This window comes from Dreissena polymorpha, chromosome 14 (assembly GCF_020536995.1).
Source record: "Dreissena polymorpha isolate Duluth1 chromosome 14, UMN_Dpol_1.0, whole genome shotgun sequence".
NCBI classification, from domain to species: Eukaryota; Metazoa; Mollusca; class Bivalvia; order Myida; family Dreissenidae; genus Dreissena; species Dreissena polymorpha.
In genome coordinates, this window is record NC_068368.1 from 659,235 (window position 1) to 687,171 (window position 27,937).

A 27,937-nucleotide genomic window follows, 5' to 3' on the forward strand; every position below is an offset into this window, starting at 1 on the left:
TTTCGCATGAAGGTCAATGTCGCCTCCTTATGCACCAATCAATACGACACAAAATCACATACACTATTGTTATTTTACTCCTATGAGGATCAAGGCAAATCTATTATACTGCAAACAATCTTCAATAAAATAGCAACTTACTGTCACGACTTTAAGTTTGTTTTATTGGAATAATTTAATGCTTTCTGTGAAACACCCTGATGGTTTTATAATTAAACTTAGGGAATAATGCAGCACACCATCGCTTCGCTAAGACAATTTTTAAATGGTATAATTCTATTCCATATACAGCATCATCTGAGATTAATATTAAAGGCTCTATAAAAGTGAAGATCCGTAATTATTTACCGATTTTTAAATAATTTTTTTTCATATTTTATTTATAAAGGTTATCAAAAAACAATATATATATATGTTACTGGACATTACAATAACAAAATAAGCAAAACAACTTGTTTTGAGCTCAAAATAAAGTGTCCTCCAAGCCAATTGTGTTTACAAACAATCAGTTTATTTACATCGCTGTTACTCGGAAAAGAGAAAGTGAAAGTGACTCAGGTCACCAAAAATATAACGATGATTTTTTTACGTTTTCCGGTATCATCCACAAAGTAGGTCTCTTCTAAATGGTTAAAACGTTTGTAGTGATCTACTAAGTTACTTTCTGATGGTTAAAAGTTGTTTAAAATAGAATTAAAATTGAATTTTCTTTCGGCTATTTTTAGCATATGTCACCGCTCTGAGGCTGCACATCACGTTAGTTGCAAAAATGTAAACATTTCTTCGAATTATGAAACGGGTTTATCTTCCATAATTCTTGGCAACTTTGTACCTAAGCTGTTTTATTAGCAGTTTTTATGCAAGAGTAACTGAAATCCGGTAAAAATTAGACCAGTTGATATGCATAATAAATGGATTTGTCACCTTTATAGAGCCTTTAACGCAAGAAAAGTGCATGTAAGTTGCGTAGGCATGGACTTGTTATATTTATTATTTCATCACTTTATCTAATTTATGGTCAACCTTTTACTATGGAAAGCCTTCGGGGACCCCCACTTTAATACATGTACTTATATGGTAACTATCGGGGTTTTCATTTTTTGCGGAATTTTCTTTATAATTATATGTATATATATATATATATTCAGGCCGAATGATCAGTTTATTTGTCGACCAACATCTAACGTTTACTATGTTGTAATTAATCTATAATTAAATATAATTTAACAATATTTATATCCCCCCGAAATCGACTCGAAGACAGAGTGAAATGTTCAGTTTAAACAGTCAATGGAATTCTTCATTCGAGCACCGCTAGGCCTTAGATTAATTCATGTTCTCAGAGCATATGTATGCGCTTTTGTTTAGTGTTGACACGTCAGTGTAGCACTAAATATGTGTGAATTAAAAATAAATAACCGGCGGTATCCCTAACAGGAGGAAAGAAACATCACTATCAAGAACAACATTCTCATACGATGAATACTATTTAAAAGAACACATTTTAACCCATTTATGCCCAGTGGACTCTCCCACCCTTCTAAATTGGATCAATTTATTTCCAAAAGTAGGGGTGTCTAGTATATTTATTTCTATATTAAGAATATTACTTACTACAATTCCTTTAAGCAAACAGCGTAGACTCAGATGAGACGCCGCATCATGCGGCGTCTCATCTGGGTCTACGCTGTTTGCAATGTCCTTTTTTCAGGACGCTAGGCATGAATGGGTTAACATTGGTACGATAAGAAAAAGCACACTGACGGATGTTTGGTAATGTACATATACATAACTAAGTCACGAACACATAACATACAAAAATTGAACAGTAAACACAACATGTCGTTTTATTTGTGTGTGATATGCGAAGATTTATAAATATATCAATCACATATGATGTTAATAAAAATATTCAGAATATGACAAATTAATGCAATTCTAGTTAAAATCTATTCACTATTACTAATTGTTAATTAATTTTAGTTAACGTAGCTCATATATTTATATCCTACATTTGTTTATATTGATGTTTAGAATTATATGCATTTATAACTCTATAACAATACCAAACAATGTTATTAATTTGTTGTTACTATAATTGTGTATTGACAAAATGTATTAACATGCTGAGTGACAACATGCTTTTTATTAGAGTTCAAACATATGTGATTTAAATGATAGCATCACATTAACACTATATCATTACACACATCGTACTGATTTAAAACAAGCGTCCATATAAAACAAAAACGATGACAAAGGAGACGAAGAAAAAAGACAGATAAACAATTTTGACGAAACGCAGAGAAATGATCCTTTTGTCTAGACACTAGGCATTACTGGGTTGATAAGATAAGGGAAACCGGCCATCGCTTAACGCATGCAATTCTACAACAACTGCGAATGTGCAGTGGTATCCGATTTACACTTGGATTTTGCAGTGGCTTGCGGCAGGCAGGGCTCCAAACTGTTTCGACGGGATTGTACACTACTTCGCTGTGTGACCGAATGATTGAAGTTAAGACTGATGGTCGTGTTCATTTTGTGGGAGCCACTTGTTATTTTGTCCTCCAACACCCTGTGGCATGTTCGTTTTAATTGCGTAGCCACCTGTAGTGTAACACTATCAACTGTATTCGACAAATACATATGGCGTACAATCCGGTATATTGCTTATTTAAAAAAAATACTCAATTTATTACCAACTTCTGAGCTCTAATTAATATCATAATTATGTATTGTGTCCTCAGAATTAAGAATCATGAACAGATTATTCATTCCAGTGCATCTTAAACATGGCATATTCGTATTCATCTTTGAGCATGGAAGAATGATACCAGCATCATTGTTTGCATGAACTTCACGATACTTTTTAATGATTGGAAATGAAGTAAAACTTTTAAGCGTACCTCTCCGTTAAAGAAGCAGAACACCAGCGCAACGAACAAACCCTGCAATCACAATATATTTCTATATACACGTTTAAACGGTTACGATAACAATTTTGGTTGCATAATACACATGAGTTTATCAACATTATAACAAGACTCAGCACGACTTAAATAATGTATTTTTTTGTCTTAATAAGTGCTTCTTGAGTATATTATATATACAACATTTAATTGCAAAACTATTATTTTGTAAGCATATTTCATATCACGATCTTATACGAATATTATTAAAATAAAGATAACACAATATCATTAGTTCTATGTACTTGAAAAGCGTCGATATATAAGAAAAAATGTCCAATAAGAATAATTGAACAAAAATGTCACAACATTTGCTTAATAAATTTAACAAAATATTACTATTTGGTTTCTTACGTTCATACCTGTGAATGGGTCATAACTTCCGTGACTCGTTCATAATGGACGCTCCAGGAGACCTCTGGAGGAATTCTGTACACAGTGAACGCGAGTTGTATACCGAACAAGGGTATTAAAACAAACGTCGCTTTCAGGGCACGTCTGAAACATAAAAACGTTACACACTTACGCACAATATACAAGCTAAAATAAATGTCTTGTTCTGAGAAAAAATAATGCATGTGCGTAAAGTGTCGTCCCAGATTAGCCTGTGCGGACACTTTCCGCTTTTAAAGTATTTTTAGTTTCAAGAAGGTAGTCCCTCCTTACCGAAATTCATTTTTAAGCGGAAAGTGACGTCCCTGATTAGCCTGTGCGGACAGCACAGGCTAATCTGGGATGACACTTCACGCACATGCATTAAGCCCAGTTTTCTCAGAACAAGGCTCAAATTTACTTAACGAAATAAGTTTGTTAAATAAAAGCTTAATTATAAACTTTTTAAATTTTATCATAAACAATCGCTAACTTGTAGGTCGAATTTCCGAATCATCGTAAAAACTCACCTTATCCGTAAATACAAACTACGCTGATTAATTGTATGAATCGGTTGCAGCGGCAATAACATTCGTTAAGTTGATAAGGTATGTGATTTTAAAAGCATTTAAAACTGTTCAGTTTTGTTTGTTCCCGGATATTCGTATACCTAGCACAGTCCGGGATAGGTTAAGCACAGGGTATAACATTGCCTATCTATTAATTAAGTAAGAAACTGAATAACGCATGTTTTATTGAATATTTTAGATAATGACTTACCTGAAATTACTGGGTTCATTTGGATGTGTCTGTAGCTGGGTTAGTAGTATCCTTAAAATGCTGCACAGGAAGAAAATATTAAGCTGAAAACAGAGATAAAAGCGTTCAGATGGCGTTTTATGGATGCTTCGAATAAATGAAAATATTATCATTGTCAGAATGTCATCTTAGCATTTCTAAAGTAAGAAGACATGTTATCGCAATCAGAAATGGCCTAAAACTAAACCTGTCTTATTGACAAATGTTGATTCTACAACTTGAAAACGTCAAATATTTAGCAAACACAGAGTCAACCTTAGAAGGTTTTTTTCCTAAACATTATGGCATTTTTCTTAAAATTATTTTTTTCGTTATATATGCTCGTCTATAAAAAAAATATCAGACATACGTACAACCAAGCACGCTAAATTTGGCGCATACAAAATCCATTCTTGATGCCCAAGACTTGTCAGCCAACAACTGCAACAAAACCAGATGCGCATTCAGATTATAGTGAACGTTCAACTTTTAAACATTTCGTGTCTTGTTATGTGAAAACTGGTCGTAATGCATGTGCGTAAACTGTCGTCCCAGATTAGCCTGTGCAGTCCGCACAGGCTAAACAGGGACGACACTTTCCGCTTAAACTAGAGTTTCGGTAAAAAGGGACTTCCTTTAAACGAAAATACCATTAAAGCGGAAAGTGTCGTCCCTGATTAGCCTGTGCGGGCTGCACAGGCTAATCTGGGACGACACTTTACGCACATGCATTTTGCCAAATTTTCTCAGAACAAGGCTCATTTCAAAAGATCACGCACGATTTAAGGTATTGGCATGCACGAAACACGCTACAAACAAAAACACACGTACCAATTTACGTAATGCTTGTTCGAGCATCGATTAAAAACACATCATATACATATGTATTTTTTTTATTAATATTTTATTTATTTATTTATTCATGCATTATCTATTTTTTATTTTATTTATTTTTCTATCATTAAGGTGTGGTTGTCTTAAATATACTTAAGATTGCCGTAATTCTGTTGATGTCTCAACAAAATCAATGGGGTAGCAATGTTGAGGTATGCGTACCTTCCGTTTGCCTGGACAACACGGACGATTGCGTATGCTAAACAGTAGGAAGCCGGAACGCCTGAAGTAACAAAATGTGCTACAAGTGTGTTGTGTTTAACACATGAAATGTAACTAATTTCTATACATTTAACAATTTATGCGTATGCATGCTATTTACATTATTTGATTGATTGATTTCTTGTATTCATCCATAGTTGCAAAGTTGCACTCATATATTCATAATTAAATGTTAAAATCACACATAGAAGTCACAATCAATTTAAAACCAAAACTAATCTAAGTTACTTTATCACATACAATGTTTTCAAAAGAATACCAAATAACCGCGTACTGTTAAAATAACTTTAGATAATAATCTAAAAAACACACAATTTAAGTTTGCATGAGAGTGTATCGACAGTTCTCAAGTCTATTACAGATTTCTATGTATAAAGAAACGTTTATACGAAAAGCTACACGAAATGACACGGCGCAAATAAGACCAAAAATTTGATATAATAATCGAATGCAAAACGTACCCCAGCCAGACAAATATACAAGGATAAGTTTCTTGGGCGGCGAGAATGCATTTGCTATCAGGCGATAGAGATATAGGCCTTCACAGAACATCCATGTGTAGTTGGTACACTGGAAGTACATCTTTAAGAACGCCATCACCTTGCAAAGTACCTGAAAACGGGAGCAGTAAATTATGAAATTAATAGACTCGACATTATGGGAAATGTGTGGTTTGAAAGGAACGTAATATGTTAAGTGGTTTTTTTTTTGCTTGATTGTCATACGATATGTGAGCTTTCGTTAACTGGCACTTACAGTTATATCATAACATTGTTTGTATAAAGCAACATCAAATTATACAATTGTATAGAACTGTATACTGAATAAAGTTATCTTCAAATATGACAAGTTGCGAATTTTCAAAATATGTTTATCATTACTTAAAACAGAATTCAAATGAAAGTAAGAATGCATTGTAATATAACATTTTCTTATTAACCCATTTATCCTCCTTGGACTCTCCCATCCTTCTAACATGGATCAATTTATTTCCAAAGTTAGAGGTGTCTAGTATATTTATTTCTATATTTAGAATATTTCTTACAGAAATTCCTTTAAGCAAACAGCGCAGACTCGATGAGACGCCGCATCATGCGGCGTCTCATCTGGGTCTACACTGTTTGCCAAGGCATTTTTTCTAGACGCTAGGCATAAATGGGTTGGGTAGTGTATGTTTTTATTTTATGCTTTCCTGCGGTTTATAGAGAAATATCAGTGAATTAAAACTGAAAATTTCACTGTTTCAAACAGTGAAAATTAACGGTGAAAATATCGATAATTTTCACTGTTTACTGTGAAATGACGTCATTATTTTGACGAAATGACGTCATTATCCCAGCGAAATTCTTTAATTAAACTCTTTAACAATGTATATAAACTGGAAAAAGCATAAAATAATAGAAAATGTGTTGTATACGGTGGAATATTGATTTTAATTCACTCGTGATCATAGAAAAACTTATTTTCACTCGTGGCTGCAACACTCGTGAACATATTATTTTCTATGATCACGAGTGAATTAAAATCGATCATCCACCAAATCCAACAAATATCATCTATATCTTCTTATATAATATAAAACTACTACTTGACAAAATGAGTTATTCATATACTAATATTTATAAAAGTGGACCTTTGTTATTGATTTAGCCCTTGTTTTTTTCATGAAGATGATGATGATGATGATGATGATGATGATGATGATGATTATGATGATGATGATGATGATGATGATGATGATTATGATGATGATGATGATTATGATGATGATGATGATGATGATGATGATGATGATGATGATGATGATGATGATGATGATGATGATGATGATGATGATGATGATTTGATGATGATGATGATGATGATGATGATGATGATGATGATGATGATGATGATGATGATGATGATGATTACCAGGTCCTTGTAAATCAGTGTGTCAGTCACGACGGGATTAGTGAGCCTATCATGCGTGACAAGGACATCCCAGAGCACGTTGATTGTGTTGCTGCAGACGAAGGAGGTGAAGAAATTGATATGTAACCGGATACGATGCTGCCGTCGGAGAGACCTGTGGGAAGAGTTTCTTATTTTAATGTTTCACGTTGATAAAATATTAATTGGTTGGTTATCTTAACTACAGAAATACTTTTCCGCAATCATGAGCGTGTATTTATATTTTTGTTCAAACAAATCATTATATCAAGGTGACGTAGTATAAAGTATATAATGTCAAAAAAGAAAATGTGGGCTAAATCCTCATTCTAGGGTCTAAACATGTCCTTCAAGAATCAAAGAACTGGTTTTGCTCAAAGTCGAGATTGTGTCTGAATAAGTAAAAAGGTTTTCGTTGCAAGTATCTCAATTAACATTTATGGGATTTCAGCGCATAACATATACATGGTTTACGTTATGTTGGGCTCTGTGAACAGGTGTTTTAATGCATATGCGTAAAGTGTCGCCCCAGATTAGCACGTGCAGTCCGCAAAGGCTAATCAGGGACTACACTTTCAGCTTTTATGATATTTGTCGTTTCAACAACGTCTTTTTTTAACTAAATCCAGTTGAGGCGGACTGCACAGGCTAATCTGGGACGACACTTAAAGCACATGGATTAAACCCCTTTTTCACAGAGCATGGCCCATATGTGTGACATACTTGTATGAGATGAATATTGCCAGCGAGGGTATCAGGCAGATCAAACTGCCTACACGACATCCGAGGCTGATGTACAGAGTCACCTTCGATTCCTGAAGAAACAGTTGGTAAAATCTAATATTAATTAACGCAAGTTAAATATTGCTCTCTTTTAAGGTCTTAAATAGCATGTAGCAGGTTTGTAAGACTTTCAAAAATTAAAGCACCAAACATTAAATCGAGTTTCCGCAATTTCTCAAACATCATTCGTGTGAAACTGCACTTAAATTTAAGAATCAAAACAAAACGATCAGCATGTATAGCCTTTCAAAGGACATGCAATCTTTCATATTTGATGACAAGGAGAATCTGAATTTTAAAAAATCAAAGTGATCAAAAAGATATATTGGGAGTAATATACAGTCAGTGTATTACTATTGTAAACTTTAGTGCAAAAAAATCGCAAACGTCATTATACGTTTCGAGGGAATTGTCTTATTTTCATCGTATTTCATCATTAAATTAAAGAAAAAAATTAAATAAACGTATCGTATGGGGACATTTATGATGGAAAATACAATTGACATTATCATGTATGGTTCAAATATGCAGTGGTGTACATGTAGGAAATGTAGGCCCGAGTCTATAACGTTTGTTCACATTACGCCTGGTTTACATATGAAATTTGAAGTACAGTTTAGCCGCAACAGCAGGAGAGAAGGCTTCTTGTGGCCTATTGTCCTTTATGCGTTGAAAGTGATCGATTGCCAGTGTACAGCATGTGAAAATAGTTGCTTATTAACACAAACGAAGTAACTTGAATAAACAGATCTTATGTTTAAATACGACTACCTCAAAACTATTTAAGTAATGTCTTATAATAATATCATATATAATATGATATTACAATATATATTTTATCTAATATGTCTGTAATCCTAACGCAAAATATATTTTAAGTGTATGTATTGATAAACGTTTAAATCCAGATTATCGCTCTATGATAGAGCCTTAACCCATTCATGCCTAGCGTCCTGAAAAAAGGAAATTTCAAACAGCGTAGACCCAGATGAGACGCCGCACGATGCGGCGTCTCATCTGGGTCTGCGCTGTTTGCTTAAAGGAATTTCAGTAAGTAATATTCTAAATATAGAAATAAATATACTAGACATCCCTAATTTTGGAAATAAATTGATCCAATCTAGAAGGATGGGAGAGTCCACTGGGCATAAATGGGTTAAACTAGTCAATGGTTAGGATATTCATCTGAAAAATATGTACTCTTACATCCTGCAATGTCCGATATTATTTCTCTTACTAGTTATTAGGCACGCATTCCGAAGATGTGTTTCCATTTTACGTACGTAGTATCTGTCTATAAAAACGACTGTTAAGTTTTTGCAAGTTGTAGTAGATTATTAACATCGATATATTCGTGTTTGTGTTAGACTAATATGTGAATTTAGATTACCTCGTATGACAAACAAGGGGTGTAGTCTGACCATTCCTGACCCGTTTTCTTATACCACGTCCCATTGCTCAAACAGCTTTTTACCGCCTGTCCTGAAATGAATCAGCCTTAATAAGCTTATATTAACACATTGATGCCTAGCGTCTAGAAAAAAAGGCATTGGCAAACAGCGAAGACCCAGATGAGACGCATCTGGGTCTCCGCTGTTTGCTTAAAGGAATTTCTGTAAGAAATATTCTAAATGTAGAAATAAATATACTAGATATCCCTTATTTTGGGAATCAATGGATCCGATTTAGAAGGATGGGAGAGTCCACTTGGCATAAATGGGTTAAACATGTAAACTGGAACTGCAAGCATCGGTAACAAACGTGAACGCATTTGTCGTTTACGACTACAAATCATATTCGTTCAATTATAGGAAAAGTATAAATCTTCAGCGACATTATCGGGAGAGATTTTTGTTTAATCTCCAGTATTTTATTATTAAATGCAAATTACCAACTGCCAATATACAAGACAAAAATAAACACAAACCTAAAACATTAAACAATGATACACAATTGGGTTATCCGAATTAGAACGGTCAAGGCAAATGATTGATGGTCCACACCGGTTGATGGCAAGCAGCGTCAACAATTCGCACAGACCTTATCACTAACGAAATAGCATCGCAATTCAAATTAAAGGGATCTTTTCACGCTTTGGTAAATTGACAAAATTGAAAAAAGTTGTTTCAGATTCGTAAGTTTTCGTTTTAGTTATGATATTTGTGAGGAAACAGTAATACTGAACATTAACCATGCTCTAATATAGCCATTATATGCATCTTTTGACGATTTTAAAACCTAAAAATTATAAAGCGTTGCAACGCGAAACGATTGAATAATTTGGAGAGTTCTGTTTTTGTCGTTAAAGTTTGTGAAACTACGAAGATTGCTTATATAAGGTATAAAATACGTCCAGAATATGTACTCGGCGGAATAGCTCAGTAGGCTAAAGCGTTTTTACTTCAGGACTCTGGCAGGACTCTAGGGGTCACTGGTTCGAAACCTGCTCCGGGCAATGTTCTTTTCGTTTTTTAATCTTTTTTCTTGATTTTTTACTGGAGCTTTTACGATCCAATGTTTACATTTATCAATATAAAGCATTTAATGAATAAGTTAAAAAAATGCCAAAATCTGTGAAAAGGCCCCTTTAAAATTCAATATAAATACTGTAATAGTTCGATGTAATTGCACTTTTATTACTTAACGGTGAATATACACTAGTCTTTTTGAAAGCGAATGGACAACGAGCGATCAGTATCAGCAACATTTAGATTCCACTGGTCAGCACGTTTAAAAAAATATCAAAAGCATCAATTATTTCGCCATGTAACCGAAACCCACAAATAAATCTAACGTCTACCTTACTCTTAAATATTCGTAAAAAATATATGCAAGTCAAAAAACTTGGCAACGTTTGAATAACAACCAGTTTTTAATATGTGATTAATATATTACTCTAAAATGTTTGATATTTCGTCCAAAAATATAATACGAGACATTTTGTCATCAATTTACCATAACGGAAAATATTTAACAGCTCATACAGCAAATATGCTATTAAAAATTAAAAGTTACGCTGTATCAAATATTTAAAACTTGCTGCATGGTTTAATACTGCACCAAAAAGAGAAAACTGGAATAATTGTCCAACAAGAGCGTGATAACGAATTGAAGGCTCAGTTTGTCATTGTACACGTGAATTAACCCATTTATGCCCAGTGGACTCTCCCATCCTTCTAAATTGGATCAATTTATTTCCAAAAGTAGGGGTGTCTGGTATATTTATTTCTATATTTAGAATATTTCTTACAGAAATTTCTTTAAGCAAACAGCGCAGACCCAGATGAGACGCCGCATCATGCGGCGTCTCATCTGGGTCTACGCTGTTTGCAATGTCCTTTTTTCAGGACGCTAAGCATGAATGGGTTAAAATAAAATATATTTATTGTGTAAATTTGTTTATACTTTCCCAAGGTCAAGCATGAGCGTGTTCGTGCTATTGAAACATTATATTAGATATAAAACAAACAATCAGAAAATAATGCCTGCAGACACCATAAAAAGAACAAGGCGAGAATAATGTCTTCAGACACCATGAGTACACTGATACAAATAGAATGTTCAACGAAAAGTCAGTTGCATCGATTGAACACATACTTTTTACATGTTTAATTATTTATAAATCTCTATAATGGAGAAATATATTTTTAATTAAAGTTTTGTTATCGCTGACATACCATGTCGTATTGATATTTATATATTTATATTGATATACATTTTCAAATGACGCACAATGCATATCTCGAGTAAATATGTAATAGATAACGTCTGTAACAAGGCTATGAGTTGTATTACCCATTCATCACTTAATAGTATTTGATAAATACAGTATGATTTTTCCTCCTTCAGATGGTTACATCTGAGAAACAGAAATGTGTCCTTTTTATATACAATAACGTAGAATAGTTGAATACAAACACCAATTTTTCACTCAAGATCGGATTTATCTTTTAATAATGCGCTAGAAACAATCACGGTTTCCACGAATCTTAACTCTATTATTTTGTTAAACGACAGAAACATAAATGAGACACGTTTTCATTGTTCAATTTTAAGTGAGATTAATTGGAATGTATCAAATTAATTGCAGTCAACTAAGCTTTGAATGATCTTAAAGCACTAACTCTAACATAAATCTATTCTACCAATATAAACAATTTATGCCTAGCGTCTAGAAAAAAAGTCCTTGGCAAACAGTATAGACCCAGAAGAGACGCCGCATGATGCGGCGTTTCATCAGGGTCTACGCTCTTTGCTTGAAGGAATTTCTGTAAGAAATATTCTAAATATAGAAATAAGTATACTAGAAATCCCTAATTTTGGAAATAAATTTGTTCAATTTTGAAGGATGGGAGTGTCCACTAGGTATAAATGGATTAAAATAAAACATGAAGGAATATTATTAAAGTACTTTTTAATTGGTATTACATTATTTTCTGTAGTTTAGGAAAATATGAGCCGAGCGCATGGAAAAAGGGGTATAATGCATGTTCGGAAAGTGTCGTTCCATATAAGCCTGTGCGGTCTGCACAGGCTAATCAGGGACGATACTTTCCGCCAAAAGTAGATTTTTGCTAAGAATAGACTTTCTTTAAACGAAATTATCATAAAGGCGGAAAGTGTCGTCCCTGATTCGCCTGTGCGGACTGCACAGGCTAAGCTGAGACGACACTTTACGCACATGAATTAAACCCCCTTTTCACAGAGCACGGCCAATATGTTAATTCTATTATTTGAAATCAGTAAAAAGGTTTTTGAAAAAGACTTTAACTTGGTTCAGAGATTCGTCCCCTGAGAACCAGAAGGGACAAAGATGCCCATTGGCTTGAATGCTGAAAACTCATGCTGCTTATGCAAATACATGTATGTACCCGCATATTGGCATTGGAAAGATTAGTTCAGTAGATATAGTAAATATTGCATGTTATGATTTAAGTTTCCATTGTATATAAGTATATGTTATAAAGACGCGCGCAGCAGTTATTTTTATTTTGTACACCCATATAATTATCGATGTGCGTCTGTCCGTCCGTCCGTCCGTCCGTCCTGGCCACCTGCTCCTCCTACACTATTAGCACTAGAACCTTGAAACTTACATACATGGTAGCTATGAGCATATGTGCGACAGTGACAGTGACGGAATTTTGATCTGACCCCTGGGTCAAAAGTTATGGGGGTTGGGGCGGGGCCGGGTCAGAGATTTTCACTCATTTTTTATGTCATTTTACATTAACTTCTTCATTTCCGCACCGATTTACTTCAAATTGATACTGAGCCTCTCTTATGACAATACGGTCAATCTCAACTATGCATGGCCACATTACCAACCCTGGGGCGCCCCGGCAACATAGGCCACGCCCACCCAAAATTGCCTTTTACTATAATTTCTTCATTTTTGCACCGATTCACTTCAAATTGATACTGAACCTCTTTTATGACAATACGGTCAATCTCAACTATACATGGCTCCATTTCCAACCCTGGGGCGCCCCGCCCACATAGGCCACGCCCACCCAAAATTGCCTTTTATTATAATTTCTTCATTTCTACACCGATTTACTTCAAATTGATACTGAACATCTCTTATGACAATACAGTCAATCTCAACTATGTAAGACCCCATTACCAAGCCTGGGGCGCCCCGCCCATAATAGGCCACACCCACCCAAAATTATATTTACTATAATTTCTTCATTTCTACACCGATTTACTTCTAATTGATACTGAACTTCTCTTATGACAATACGGTCAATCTCAACTATGTATGGCCCCATTACCAACCCTGGGGCGCCCCGCCCATAATAGGCCACACCCACATAGGCCACGCCCACCCAAAATTGCCTTTTACTATAATTTCTTCATTTCTACACCGATTCACTTCAAATTGATACTGAACCTCTCTTATGACAAAACAGTTAATCTCATCTATGCATGGCCCCATTACCAACCCTGGGGCGCCCCGCCCACATAGGCCACGCCCAACCAAAATTGCCTTTTACTATAATATCTTCATTTCTACACCGATTCACTTCAAATTGATACTGTACCTCTTTTATGACAATACAGTCAATCTCAACTATGCATGGCGCCATTACCAACCCTGTGGCGCCCCGCCCACATAGGCCACGCCCACCCAAAATTGCCTTTTACTATAATTTCTTCATTTCTACACTGATTTACTTCAAATTGATACTGAACATCTCTTATGACAATAAGGTCAATCTCAACTGTGTATGGCCCGTTTACCAACTCTGGGGCGCCCCGCTCATAATAGGCCACACCCACCCAAAATTGTCTTTTACTATTATTTCTTCATTTCTTCACCGATTCACTTCTAATCGATACTGAACTTCTCTTATGACAATACGGTCAATCTCAACTATGCATGGACCCATTACCAACCATGGGGCGCCCCTGGGTCAAACATGCGGCGTGGGGATACGCGTCGGCCACTGCCGCGCCATTTCTAGTTTGATAATTTGTAACAGTTTGCTAGAGCCACCTTTTGGTGATATACCAATTAAATAGCAATTAATAGTCAACGGTGTTGTTCATTTTGTATTTTAATGCAGAGTTTTATGTTAAGCAGTGTGCTCGGGCAATGGTTTACTAACCGAAGTCCCGAGGGTAAACAACCCCATTAGTCAGTCAGTCATTTTGTATTGGGCATTAAAAAATACGATAGATCACCAGGCTTGTGTGTTCACAATTACAGGTTAACTAAATATAGTAGAATAAAACAAAAATCATAGTAAAACAATATCTATGCTAAACATCTACACAGTTAATCATGATAAAAAGGTAATGAATAAGTAATAAATATATATTATGAAGGTAAATTCTTTCCTCTGTTCACTGTCATACACATAGATCTGATTGGCAACATTTAATATGATTGTATGTTGTTGTTTCTCCTTTGCAGAATACTGGCTTGTTCAAGATTTCCAGTGCTAAATATGGATGCATGTCGTGTCTTTAGTAGTTCAACTCGTCACACAAATAGGAAGAAAGTATGTAAAGCTATTTGGTAGACTGATTTCGATAGCAAAGCCAACGTTCGCTTTCTCTGACGTTATGTGTGTGATACATGTGTTGCACTTGCTGTAAAGATGTGTTCAAATACATTTCAATACATTGCTAAAATTAACCAGCGTACAAAGGTCTTATTGAACATCAATGATTATAAATCAAACATTTTTTTTTTCTTTAAATTGATCAAGGAGAGAAATAATATGCGAACACATATATAATATTCTTTTTTTTTCACTTTGTACAGAAGTACAATATGTATTCAACTATATGATATCTAACTGTTGAAACACATCTTTAGTTATGATAAATATCGACTATTTTCCCGTTATTCAAGATATGCCCTTAAAAGCATGCGAAACAAAGGTTTTTGTTGTATCTTTCTGCAAAATACCTTATTTGATTTTGTTAGTTCTTAATTTTTTGTCCATCTTGTCATACTTTGAACATCCGAAAAGCAAACACCTATCGTGCAACAGGTGTTACCGTATAAATAAATTCGCGTTAAACTTAACTGTTAATTTCGTACTTAAGTTCGTACTAAAGTGGGAATAAGGAACAGCTCTTAACAACCATTATCACTCGACCTTTTGACATCTTGATGGTAATTTAAACCTTTTCCCACTAAATAAACAGAAGGTACGATTTTTGTATCGGAATAAGAAATTAAATCTGTTTTACAATAAAAAAAAGAACAGCAGGCAATCCATGTGAAATGGTAACGAACTTCCGATAGTTTAAACACTAATGAGCATAATTAATTCAGTTAATTCAATTCAATTCAAAAAGATACTCGCTGATGAATTCGTTTTGTTAATGGAGACGCGATAACGTGCGAATGACCCCGCCACGTATTGTAGACATGTTCACTACTTTATTGGCATCATAAGCGAGGGGTTCCCAAAGTAATGATATTAGCGAACACATGGCTAATTTCCAGTTATAAAGGTTCTTGCATTCATACAATTTACTGACTCCTCACTCAGGGCTTTTCTAAAAAATGTCTTTAAATGTTTTAGCAATGTCTGCAAGTAATACAAGAGCTAGTACACATGGCATGTCCACGAATCCTTCTATGTGAATACGGGAATGCTTTATGTATTTTATACCGTCTGTGCGGTTAGTCCGCTAACAGTTTATCAAGTTTGTTCACTGATCTCCTTTCACGTGTCTTAAGCGATTAATTAAAACTTCAAACATGTCAACACCGTGCAGTCAAGATGGCGATTTCCTCTATGTTCTTTCTATAAAGATCTTCGTAAAAGGTATATTCCTTCCAGATTTTATATTCAGCCAATAATAAACAAATTTAATAACGCTATGGACTCGCGTGATTTAAACATAATACAAAATATTGCCATGTATATTTATAATGCCTTCGAACGACGTTAAGGGTTGTTAACTTAAACACTAGTTTTGCTGTACCACTATTTAATTAAATGTGTTCATATTGATATTAAACACATATGCATGTTGTATGTGTTAATGTATATGCAAGGGTCGGTGGCCGTATAGCAATTAATAACATCTAAACATCCCTTGATATCAACACAGTGTTATTAACCCTATTGCAATTAGAAGGAAAGTGAAAATGGCTATGTTCAACAACATACAACCAGAACAGCATGCGAGTAACTAACAGTCTGTTTAGGTTTTATGCTGTTTGCTGCTCATCAGTATATAAGGGTTGGAAATGAAGCCTCACAAACTTAAATCTAGTAAGAAAGGTCTTAAATTAAATATGAATTTCTAAGAGACTACCAAAGCGTCGAAATACGCATCTAAGTGGTAAAGGGTTCATTTGTGCATGATCATATCTAACATAACAGTGAGGTGTTAGTCCCGTTTGGTACAGAGCTCCACCTGCTTTCAACGGTAGCATGTTTCCGCTCGACGTCTACCTGTTCTCAATTCCGTATATGTCTTTCTAATAAATTCATATACATTTAGAGCAAGTGTGACTTGAAAATGAAAGTGAGACTGAAAACGTATGTCATGCTACACAAGTAAAGCACATTTAATTTAAGCACGTATGGGATTTTATCGGAAATATCAAAGATTTCAAACGGGAAATTCACTGTTTCAAATTGTTTAAAATGTGAAACTGATCAATATTAAAATCTATTTTATCACATGCTATACCCTGTTTCCCATGTAATACAACCATTACATATTTTTTATATATTACACATGTTTATTTTATGCTTCCCGGTGGTTTATAGAGAAATATCAGTGAATTAAAACTGATAATTTCACTGCTTCAAACAGTGAAAATTATCAGTGACATTTATCGATAATTCTCACTGTTTACTGTGATATGACGTCATTTCTTTTGACGAAATGACGTCATTATCTCAGCGAAATTCTTTAGTTTAACTCTTTAACTATGTATAAACTGTCAAAAAAGCATAAAATAAAAAGATAATTTGTTGGATTCGGTGGAATATCGATTTTCATTAACTCGTGATCATAGAAAATATATACTGTCACTCGTGGCTGCGCCACTCGTGAACATATTATTTTATTTGATCACTCGTGAATTAAAATCGATAATCCACCGAATCCAACAAATATCCTCTATGTTATACAACATTTTTAAGCGTTTTCATTGGCTTATTTTTCGTTTATTGACCAATCGCATTTTGTTATTTTGCTTAAATGACGTTGCAACGTCAAATGACGTCACGAAATGTAAACAACATTCGGGATTTATCATTATGTTTGCGTACATATTTATTTAATTTGCTCATTTGCTAAAAGCATGTGATGAAAATGATTTGATACTCGTTGTCATATCATACCATATTTTATTAAACTCGTCTAAAGGCTCGCTTACTAACAAAATTCCTGAACTCGTTTAATAAAATATGGTATGATATGACAACTCGTGCCAGATCCTATATTTATTGACTAATTGTCGTTTTTGACGTTATGACGTAATAATTCTCCAGTTTTATTCTTTAAAAATTCCAACAAACGGTGACGTTTAACAAATAATACAGTATTTATGATATACATTTATTTTTCTTTTATTTTCTATAACTTGTGTATCAATATCGAAACGAAGAATACCCCCAAATGATATCAATACTTACAGATTTTACGTATTAATTAAAATCCTATATTTAAACGACAGCTTATGTTTATTAAAAACTATACATAACATATGTACATACAGATGTATGTACAAACTATTTTTTAAACTGAGTGTTGTCTTTTTTGGCCAAGGTGAATGAATATTTAAGTATGGTCACAAAATACGTGACTTTCTTTTCATTGGAATGCGTGTTTCAAATCGAATTGACAACTACTGAAAACGGAAGAAGCCTTCTTGCGACACTAAGATCTCTTGACAAGGTTTGCTAATTAAATGGAAGTACAAATTGACATTTATTGCCTGCATTACCTCTGTTTGATTGACTTGCGTGCAGCTTAATGGCACCACTAGAGTGCACATCAAGACTAGCTTTAGAGTCGTCAATTAACGTTCAATAGAGAACTTTCCTCCGAAAATAAGATAAATTGTTCGCTCAAAATGGAGTACATGAATATGAACATTAAGATGTTGGATGATATTTTATATTAAAACATCAGTGTTCACCGTAACATTAGTCAAATAATAATTTAATAAACACCGCATACGAGCAGATCATTACTTTTATGCAATTTACTCGTACTATTGTTTTATAGATTAGATTATATATAGATTTTATTTACAGTATTTACAGAAGGCCAATGGCCCATGTGGAAACATTTTAGTACAAGCAATATAATAAATACAGTAATAGAAATATAAAAATGAATATAACAAGCACATGAAGTTATGAGGTTACACAACTTTTAAATAATAATTATATAAGTAGTGTCAATAAGTAATTCACAGCAGGGAATACACATTAACTGTAATAATAATATTTAAGAGCAGTACTCGTACTTATTTATACATAGTGCATTAATTTTAACGTAAATTTACTCTACAAACAAAACCTAACGAGAGTAAAACAAGAAACTCACGCAAAATACTGATTATACAGCTAAAGAAAATTGCATACATAGATGAAATACATTTAAGGAGTAATCATACTTATTATTACTAATGTATTTTTCAAACATACTTTTACACAACAAAATTTATATAAAAACGACACCAGGTATTTATTTTTTTTCTCAATAACAGCGGTAAGATTTTTCCGTATTATTCATTACACATACTGATAATTTCCCGTTCTGAAAGTATAAAAGGGTCATGCGATATTAAGGTGCAAATTACAAACAAAAAGTTTAAACATAATGCTGGGATTTTGTCGTCCTTTGGGACGCAATCTTGCCTCATTGAAAGTAAACTGCATTTTAAAATCCACAAGAGGATTGTAAAAATGGCTGCCTTTTATTCAGTATTCTTGTCTTGCCATTCTGTTCCACCTTGTTATGAGCGGCTTTAAAGCGGGTATAAACAATATTACTCTTTTTTTTTAACGAGTAAGTTGATGAATAAAACGTAAGTTAAAAATAAAGAAGAATCGGTGCACGAATATCAAGAACATTAGAGTTTTACAGAATTTCGATTATGTTCTTTTCACAGTATAAAACTCATTCATGTACAATATACATGTACATAAATCGGAAATCCTATGTGCAGATTCGTTCATGCGACACATAGACACATTTCGGTTACTGAACAAATATGTTTGCATAAGCATAAACTTTTTTTGAGGTTAACATTCGATGTATGGTTTAACCTAAAGTGGAATTGTGCGCATCTAACAGTATATGCTATAGGTGTCTATCGCAACCGTTGTTTATTTTTGGTGGTTTCACGTCATATACACTTATATTTGTTAATGCTGCATCAACATACTAAAGCAATTTCCCGGAAAGAGAAAAATAATGCATTTGAATATCAACCGTACTTTCGTTTAGCAACTGATCATGCATGTGCGATGTGAATCTAAATTTAGTTTTATTGCAGATTCGTTCATACGTCACAAAGACACAATTTTGTTTTACGGATCAGTTTAATTTCTTCCTGCAACGATATCTATTCATACGACACACGAACACTAACTCCGATCATAATTAAAAGACAGTTCCGCTCGGCTTAGAGGACTAGGACAGTCATGTAAAATATCGAATATAACATATACTTATTATAAACAACTGGTAGCAAGATGAGTTGCCGATAATTGTGCTAGATGCGCATTATGTCACTTTAGCGATAGATCACATGCGTTTCGTCAGTACGCAGAAAATGTTAGAACAATATAATTATTTTAGAAATGAAGCTATTTGCAACTACTTTCATTATCAATACTGAGATAAGACAGTAAGAAATTCGTAGTTATATGAATGTCTTAAGAACAATAACGTGTATCAATACGTTAACCTTTTAATGAACGCATGGCTTAATAAGAGATTTCCGTTTGGCAGATTGATCAAGTCTATTATCAAATAAGACCATGATACCAGAGATCTAGAATAAAACGCTGATACGTGCAGGGCGCGAACGTGATACCAGAGATCTAGAATAAAACGCTGATACGTGCAGGGCGCGAACGCCGAGAAGTACCCTTTGATCTTAGCGCGACTCAGTATATTATAGAATTCCGTTTTTAGCTCATTTGACGTAAATATCTGAAAGAAAATACTCTCTCTGGGACATTTACGACGCGATTCCGAACGTTTGGTATGAAAAACGTGTATGCGTCGATGACGCCGCGTGCAAGTGTGTTAATAAGACACAATTAACACCAGCAGGAGTGGAATGCATTGATCATATTGTAAAATGATGGCAATTGTAACGTTTTATTAACTGTCATTAATGTGTCAGTGTTCCATAAATTGTAGTGCTGCAACGACACGCCGTTTTATCAGTATATTGCCGATTGAAGCCGTATTTCATATCGCATAACGGGTTTGCTGTGTCGTTATAGTAATTTTAGCTTCGTTTAAAACGTCATAGACTTTCATTTACCCACTGTTTTTGATGTTTATGCTAGTAAATTGTGTTTCACTCGAACTTAACGCACAAACAGTTGTCATATTTACTTACAAACATAGCGAATACGTTATGATGTTTTAATATTTGCATATGGTTGGATTTTGATTGTAAAGTCTTCGAAGTAAAAATATGGTCCTTGATTCAAAACAGTAGATACAATGGGTATAGGTTATGTTTTTTTCATAAATGTACAGTTTACATTAATTGATATAATTATAAGGTGCAAAAGTAACTATTAACTGGTTTGGGACATTTCAGACTAAAACATGCTCAATATATAAACTATCAGGGTTCTTGTTCATTTCATGCTGTATTAATTTGCATTCGATTCTTATTACAAAAGGGTTATTTATGTCGCAATACGTTGGATCTCAAATTATAAAAGTAACATTATTTAGAACGTTTAATGTTTATACAAAAATGTCGTATCAGATGAATATTCCAATTAGACAGCTATTGATATGACTTACAAAGCTAAAAACAAGTTCAGAAATACAGCTTAATGTGCCTTCAAATATCAACGCATCGAAATCGAGATTTTTATTTCAAAAACGGAACAAATAGCATACAGCACTTACTTGTAGGAACTGAGTATTTCAAGTAACTAGGACAGGAAAGGTAGCTATTAGTTCCCGGCGTCCCGCCATCCCAGCACAAGTAACCATCCCAGGTGACCCCACAGGATGTCGTCACGTTTGTATATGTGGCGTCACGTTGCTTTTCCAACTGCCTCGCGCAACACTTCCTTCCGTCATTGCAGCACATAGTCCAAACATTACACTGGTCCTCTGTAAGTGTTGAACATACTAAACCTCGTGACGTGGCGTTGTTGGCGTCCGCCAAAAACGTATTACCCGGGCTCCACCCGCTGTGGTTCACTCTTAAAAGCAAGTATTTATCTCGGAAAGGATAAAGGTTTTTCCCAGGAAACAGGTAGAAGTAACACCACGAACACGAATTCAGGTAAAAGTCGTCTGGTGTAAAGATGCCCCAACGCCAAGAACATGTGTCTGAAGTGTTGTTTGAAGTATCTACAGATGTATAAGCATGAACGCACATGCTAGCCTGAAAATCATTATTTAAAACTCTACCATTTTGTCACACTTTAGGCATTGAAACAAAATGACCGTGCTCTGTGAAAAAAAGGGTTTATTGCTTGTGCATAAAGTGTCGTGCAAGATTAGCATGTGCAATCCGCACAGGCTAATCAGGGACGACACTTTCCGCTTTTATGATATTTTTCGTTTAAAAAAGAATTTTCTTAGCAAAATTCCAAAAAAAAGTTTATGTGGAAAGTGTCGTCCCGTATTAGCCTGTGCGAACTGCACAGGCTAATACGGGACGACAGTTTACGCACATGCATTAAAACCCCCTTTTCACATAATACGGCTCATTTTATTTATGCAAAGTGAAACTCCAGCTACACCAATACTGATCAGGACACTACTCTTATCTTATAATAGCATGTGTACATTGAGTTATATCACGAATATAGAACGAATTATCAAACACAATCGCACACATCACATGATTAAGAAATGCATAATACTATAACGATATTTAAAAGAAACACTATTAAATTACCCAAAATAATCCGTTACATATGATTGCGTGTAAATTCACCATTTTCGTTCCATCGTGCATCTGTAAAAGAAATGGTGAATAATTTAGATACATGGTAAAATGGTCATGTTCAAAGTCTAATTGATTGACATAGGTTGTCAAATATTTGCAAACGGAAGGCTTATGCTAAGTAAATTTACTTTAACCCTTTGCATGCTGGGAAATTTGTCGTCTGCTAAAATGTCGTCTGCTGAATTTCTAAAATTATAATTTTCTTCGATTTTTTTTAAATAATACTATCAGAATAGCAAAGAGTTTGGATCCAGATGAGACGCCACGTTCTGTGGCGTCTCATCTGGATCCAAACTGTTTGCAAAGGCCTTCAAAATCCGGTTCTAGCACTGAAAGAGTTAACACTAAACGGTAGGTTTATCTTGACCTTTTTAACCTCTGTTGACCCAATGTTTAATTCATTCGTGATTGAATAAAGAGAAGTATAGATAAACTCAACAGAAACTATATGTACGTTTAATAGGATAAGACATGTAGTTTTTTTTTTAATTCATAGCACAAGAATCAAACCAGTCGCTTTAAAGTATTTAATACCGGAATGGTTCTTATGTCCTTGTATATACCGTCGTTTCGTTGTTCGTATTAAATTCGACCAAATAGTAAACGAAATTAAACACATATTAGTTTGTAAAACTGAAACTTAAACAAAATACAGAAAAACATATTGATTGCTCTGTACCAATCGTCGTTACACGTCGTTACACTTATTTCAAAACAACACAAGACTTAACATCACGAAAATCAATGGAAAATGCAATGAAGTGTTTGTTCCGTTTATGATTTGATAAAAAGGTACCTTGGGAAAACTTAAGAATGACATTTCTCTCCCTTGGGTACGACAATTTGTGTCTTGTTCTGAGAAAATTGGGCTTAATGCATGTGCGTAAAGTGTCGTCCCAGATTAGCCTGTGCAGTCCGCACAGGCTAATCAGGGACGACACTTTCCGCCTAAACTTGATTTTCAGCAAGGAGGGACTTCCTTGAAACTAAAAATACCATAAAAGCGAAAAGTGTCGTCCCTGATTAGCCTATGCGTACTGCACAGGCTAATCTGGGACGGCACTTTACGCACATGCAATAAGCCCAGTTTTCTCAGAAAAAGACACATTTCATTCGTAATACGCCAGCATGGCATCGTTAAAGGATGTGTGAAAACGTGTCTTCGTAAGGCGGTTTGAACAGAGTCGCGTACACACGACGTAAACATTTTACAAAACTACGTCTATTATTTATTTTAAAAGCCCATAAACCCTCAAATCAACGAAACCTACAATATTTCGAAAAAAATAAAGTTACCACATACAAAATCAATATTCTTTATAGCAATAGCCAAAGTTTCAACGCTAGATGTGGTTTGGTAACATAGATTTAACAAGATACAAAATGCTCTGTTTTTGTATTTTGCGGGACAATATTTTCAATACATGTTCATGTACCAAGTTAAATATATGTTACCATCGTGTGCTATACGCAAGAAGATAATAAATAGTACATTCTAAGTAATTGGATCGGGACTAAAAACTCTTGCAAAAGACTTATGAAGTTGTGTGAACGAATTCAAAAAGCTAAATCAAAGTACTGACATATAAAATGTCGTACGTTTTCCGTCCCGTCGTGATTAGGACGTTCGCTGTTTTTCCGTCCCGTCGTGATTAGGACGTTCGCTGTTTTCCGTCCCGTCGTGATTAGGACGTTCGCTTACGGATCGGAATATAGATGATTTGAGGTAAATAGATATAGATGGGTTCCGATTTCCTTCCTTCCAAGCGCTAGGTTAGGAATCGGGAGTATACATGTACATCAATAGTGGTGACTTAATTTATAAGTCAAAACTGGCTGCCCCTCAACTGGCAGCTTTACACTACACTGGTATTGCAGATTTATGTTTAATACGATGAGCTATATATATGCTTAAGGCGAAATAAACTATTCTGTTCTGTTCTGTACTGTATAATAAACAAACACTTTACTTTGACTGTATCGTGATTAAAGATAACTTTCTCATCCATGCGATTTGTGAGGTCAATATAACGAGATAACCGACTAGCAGTATTGACTTATTAAGTTGTGTGAACGAAATAACCAACTTGTGATAGAGACTTATTTAATCGTTGTTACTAGATATAGAATGAATATAATTATGCGTCGGACCGAAATTACTTTCGCATGGCAACGACACTATTAATCCATCAAAAATCAAAGCGCTGAAGGCACTGAAGTTGTTCGCTGTTATCGTCCTTGATAAGCGTGTGCTCATTGCACAGGCTAATCAGTGTGCACAGGCTAATCTTATTTTACATGCATTAAGCCCCGTTTTCTTTGAAACAGCCAATATGTACAGATTTCAATGATAAACACTAGACTGGCCAATGTCGTCTTACAAGCTGGTAAAAACACACACTGCAGTTGTAGAACAGACGCTTCTAAACATTCGTCGTCTGCAGTGCAGACAGGCAGCAGTAATCGTTCATAGCGTAGTGAGTTACCGTCCTTAGCGTAGCTAAGCACATACTGATTTGCAAAACATGCTCTGTAAATTTAGTCGGCCGCTAACGCGACCAACTAAAAACGCCGTTGAGTTAAAACAAAAATCATGGACAAGACATACATATTTTTTTCTGCCTGAGACCCTTACAAATCTAGCTAATGTCAACATTATATATGCATATTAGAATATAATAAATAAGAAGGTTAGTAAACCCATTTATTGACATTTAAAAAATGAAATATTGTTCGATAGTTTTATTTGTCGGGCTATTTAAACTCGATACGTAAGCAAACATTGACATTTAAATATATATTTATATATATTGTTTTACGAATAATAACTTCAGTTTGTCTATGCGACTAAGTTCTGCGCTAAGTTAGCGGTTTATTTTAATATGTAGGGCACTCGTTATCTAAACATTATTCGCGGGGTGGTAAGTAGTGAACAATAAGTAATTGAAGGAAAGTAAAATATACCTTTTTCCAATATTTGTTTAGAATATAAATTATCGAATCCCTGGTATGTACAGTTAAACGCAATAACAGTTTTCGTTTTGTCACAATTATATGAAACGTAAACATAAATGTTGTACATACATTTACACAATTTATAATCACGGGTTTATGCAGTTTCTCGTAGTAAAAGTTAACGTTTTGGAACACTGCGTTTTGCAAGGTAACTTCCACATTTGATATATAAAATCTTTTAAAAGCACATTAAATTAGTCTTTGGGACGAAAGCGCTTCCATGGTACATACAATAAACCGCAGTGCGTATTTAAGTAGGTAATAGGTATTTAATGTTCATGTCATTAAGCAAGTAAATTACGAAAGCGAAGATTACATTTATTAAATATTTTTTAAGCTTTGAAATGTTGATTTTTTCTCACGATTGATTTCACCTTAAATAATTAATGCAGGCGAAGAAAGTTGTATGCGATCAAAAATTGTCTAATGTCTTTCTCAGCTTCGGATAGCGTTAACTTGAATACGGTCTAACACATGTGCAAGACTAAGTTTAAAATATTTATAAAACCACGACATACCATCGACAGTTTTTCAAACCACGACATACACTAAAATGAATAAATGTATTTTTTGCAAAGGTGTACACACACTTAAGCCCGTTCAAAAAACATTTGTTCACATGAGTTTGAAAAAATGCTTCGCTTGAATATTTGTAAACATTGGTTTTGGAAATCATGCACAAACGGTGGTATTATTTCATAAATGTATTTTTGTTCACTTGATCAGTAGTTTTTATAGGTAAAACAGCAATCTGAAGTTCTTATTTCTAAGTTGTGTAACCGAGTTAATAACATGTTTTTCAACGTTTGAATGCAACACAAATATGTCAGTGATTTATTCCTGAAATTTCAATTTTTAAGAACAACTATCGGAAAAATGGATTTAATATTAGCTGAATAAAATGTTTGTTACACTGCAACAAGATATGGCCCGTAAAGGTATGTCGTCAAAGTTATTGATTCAATTCAAAGTTTAAAAAAAAACTCAGAAAATGTTTTAAGAAGTCCATAAATGATTAAAATAGCCTTATTTGACACATCTATGGTCTAACGTTCTATCACTAATATCAATACTAACAAATATTTTGTGACTTACTAATATGTTATAACACACGATATTTTCATCACATCAACGGAAAGCAAATTGATGTCTAGACTCATCTTACAGCCCAAGCGACTTAAATATCTCAACTTAGAGACAGAAAAAGTTATAAGGAAATATGCACTTACATGCTATTACTGCGAGCCCATGTATATTTTACTTTAAACTGAGAGTTACGATCTTTGTCATTAAAAAGCTGCATTTTTTAAATTATTCAAAAATATCCAGAATGCGTGGAACAAACGATTATTTCGCCCATCCACTACCTAAGGACAGATAACTTGCTTAATCTTTAGTCTGAACGTATTAAAGTTTACAATAATGATAAATAAATGTTTAGATAAGTTAACATTATTACACGCATCTATTTAATATCAGGGAAGTTAAAAACACCTGCATACAATTAGTACATTATGTAAATTTATCAAAATGCGCAGACGACGCTATATCGTCTGCTTTCAAAATGAATTAACAAACGACTTGTTTATTTAAAATTTATAAATATCTAAAATTTGCCAAAATTTGACGGTATAATTGTATAAAAGTATAACAGAACATGTCACGGTTCACGCAAACTTGTTATAATTTTATGAACAATAAAATTGACTACCACTAACAACAGAAAAACTAAGCATTTTATTCCAATTATTACTTAACACAAGAACTTAAAATTTACAGTTACCTATTACAGCTAGTCCAAAATGTGCTAGTGAAAATAACATATAAAACACATCATTCGTAATCTTAGTTAATGCTCTACATCAATGTATATATTAACAGGGAAAAGTATTCTTATGTCTTGGAATAAAACAATGCAATTGATTCTTGTATAATGTCAATTTATCAATTCATTGAAGTTTCTATGAGAAAAACACGCATGATTGAAGATGCATATCTAAAGATAAGTAATTAAACCTTTTATGAATTTTGTATTGCTAATATCAAGTCTTTTGTCGAAATATTATCTTGGCGGTATACATAGTCATACAATAATTATTTTGCCAACTTGCACTTAGGTTCTTTTAAACAATGGAATATTATTATGAAATACTCACGTAGTTAAAACATTGAACAATTCTATGGCAGAAACGTGTGCATTTTATTTATGTTTTTGTTTTTTATTCAATATATAAATACAGAAAATAAACAGAGTTATACTTTGTTGTTCTTTTTGTGTAGTTAAGTA

General features: G+C 34.1%; 1 protein-coding gene across 12 annotated transcripts in view; it reads right to left on the reverse strand.

Annotated features, from left to right (window-relative positions):
* Positions 1 to 1,697: 1,697 nt before the first annotated feature.
* Positions 1,698 to 27,937, reverse strand: part of LOC127858748 (calcitonin gene-related peptide type 1 receptor-like) — a 66,871-nt gene continuing 40,631 nt past the window's right edge. For 11 of the 12 annotated variants that reach the window (XM_052396003.1, XM_052395996.1, XM_052396000.1 and 8 more), the window contains 12 exons: positions 22,585 to 22,644; positions 21,579 to 22,065; positions 9,364 to 9,455; positions 7,914 to 8,005; positions 7,173 to 7,326; positions 5,720 to 5,870; positions 5,199 to 5,259; positions 4,517 to 4,583; positions 4,125 to 4,207; positions 3,335 to 3,470; positions 2,910 to 2,951; positions 1,698 to 2,610 (listed from right to left, as the gene is read on the reverse strand). In XM_052396003.1, the coding sequence (XP_052251963.1) occupies positions 2,389 to 2,610; positions 2,910 to 2,951; positions 3,335 to 3,470; positions 4,125 to 4,207; positions 4,517 to 4,583; positions 5,199 to 5,259; positions 5,720 to 5,870; positions 7,173 to 7,326; positions 7,914 to 8,005; positions 9,364 to 9,455; positions 21,579 to 22,065; positions 22,585 to 22,644 (1,647 nt within the window). In that variant the 3' untranslated portion in view covers positions 1,698 to 2,388. Of the gene's footprint in view, positions 2,611 to 2,909; positions 2,952 to 3,334; positions 3,471 to 4,124; positions 4,208 to 4,516; positions 4,584 to 5,198; positions 5,260 to 5,719; positions 5,871 to 7,172; positions 7,327 to 7,913; positions 8,006 to 9,363; positions 9,456 to 21,578; positions 22,066 to 22,357; positions 22,438 to 22,584; positions 22,645 to 27,937 lie in introns of those variants that run through there. The other variant, XM_052396005.1, reaches the window with a different exon arrangement.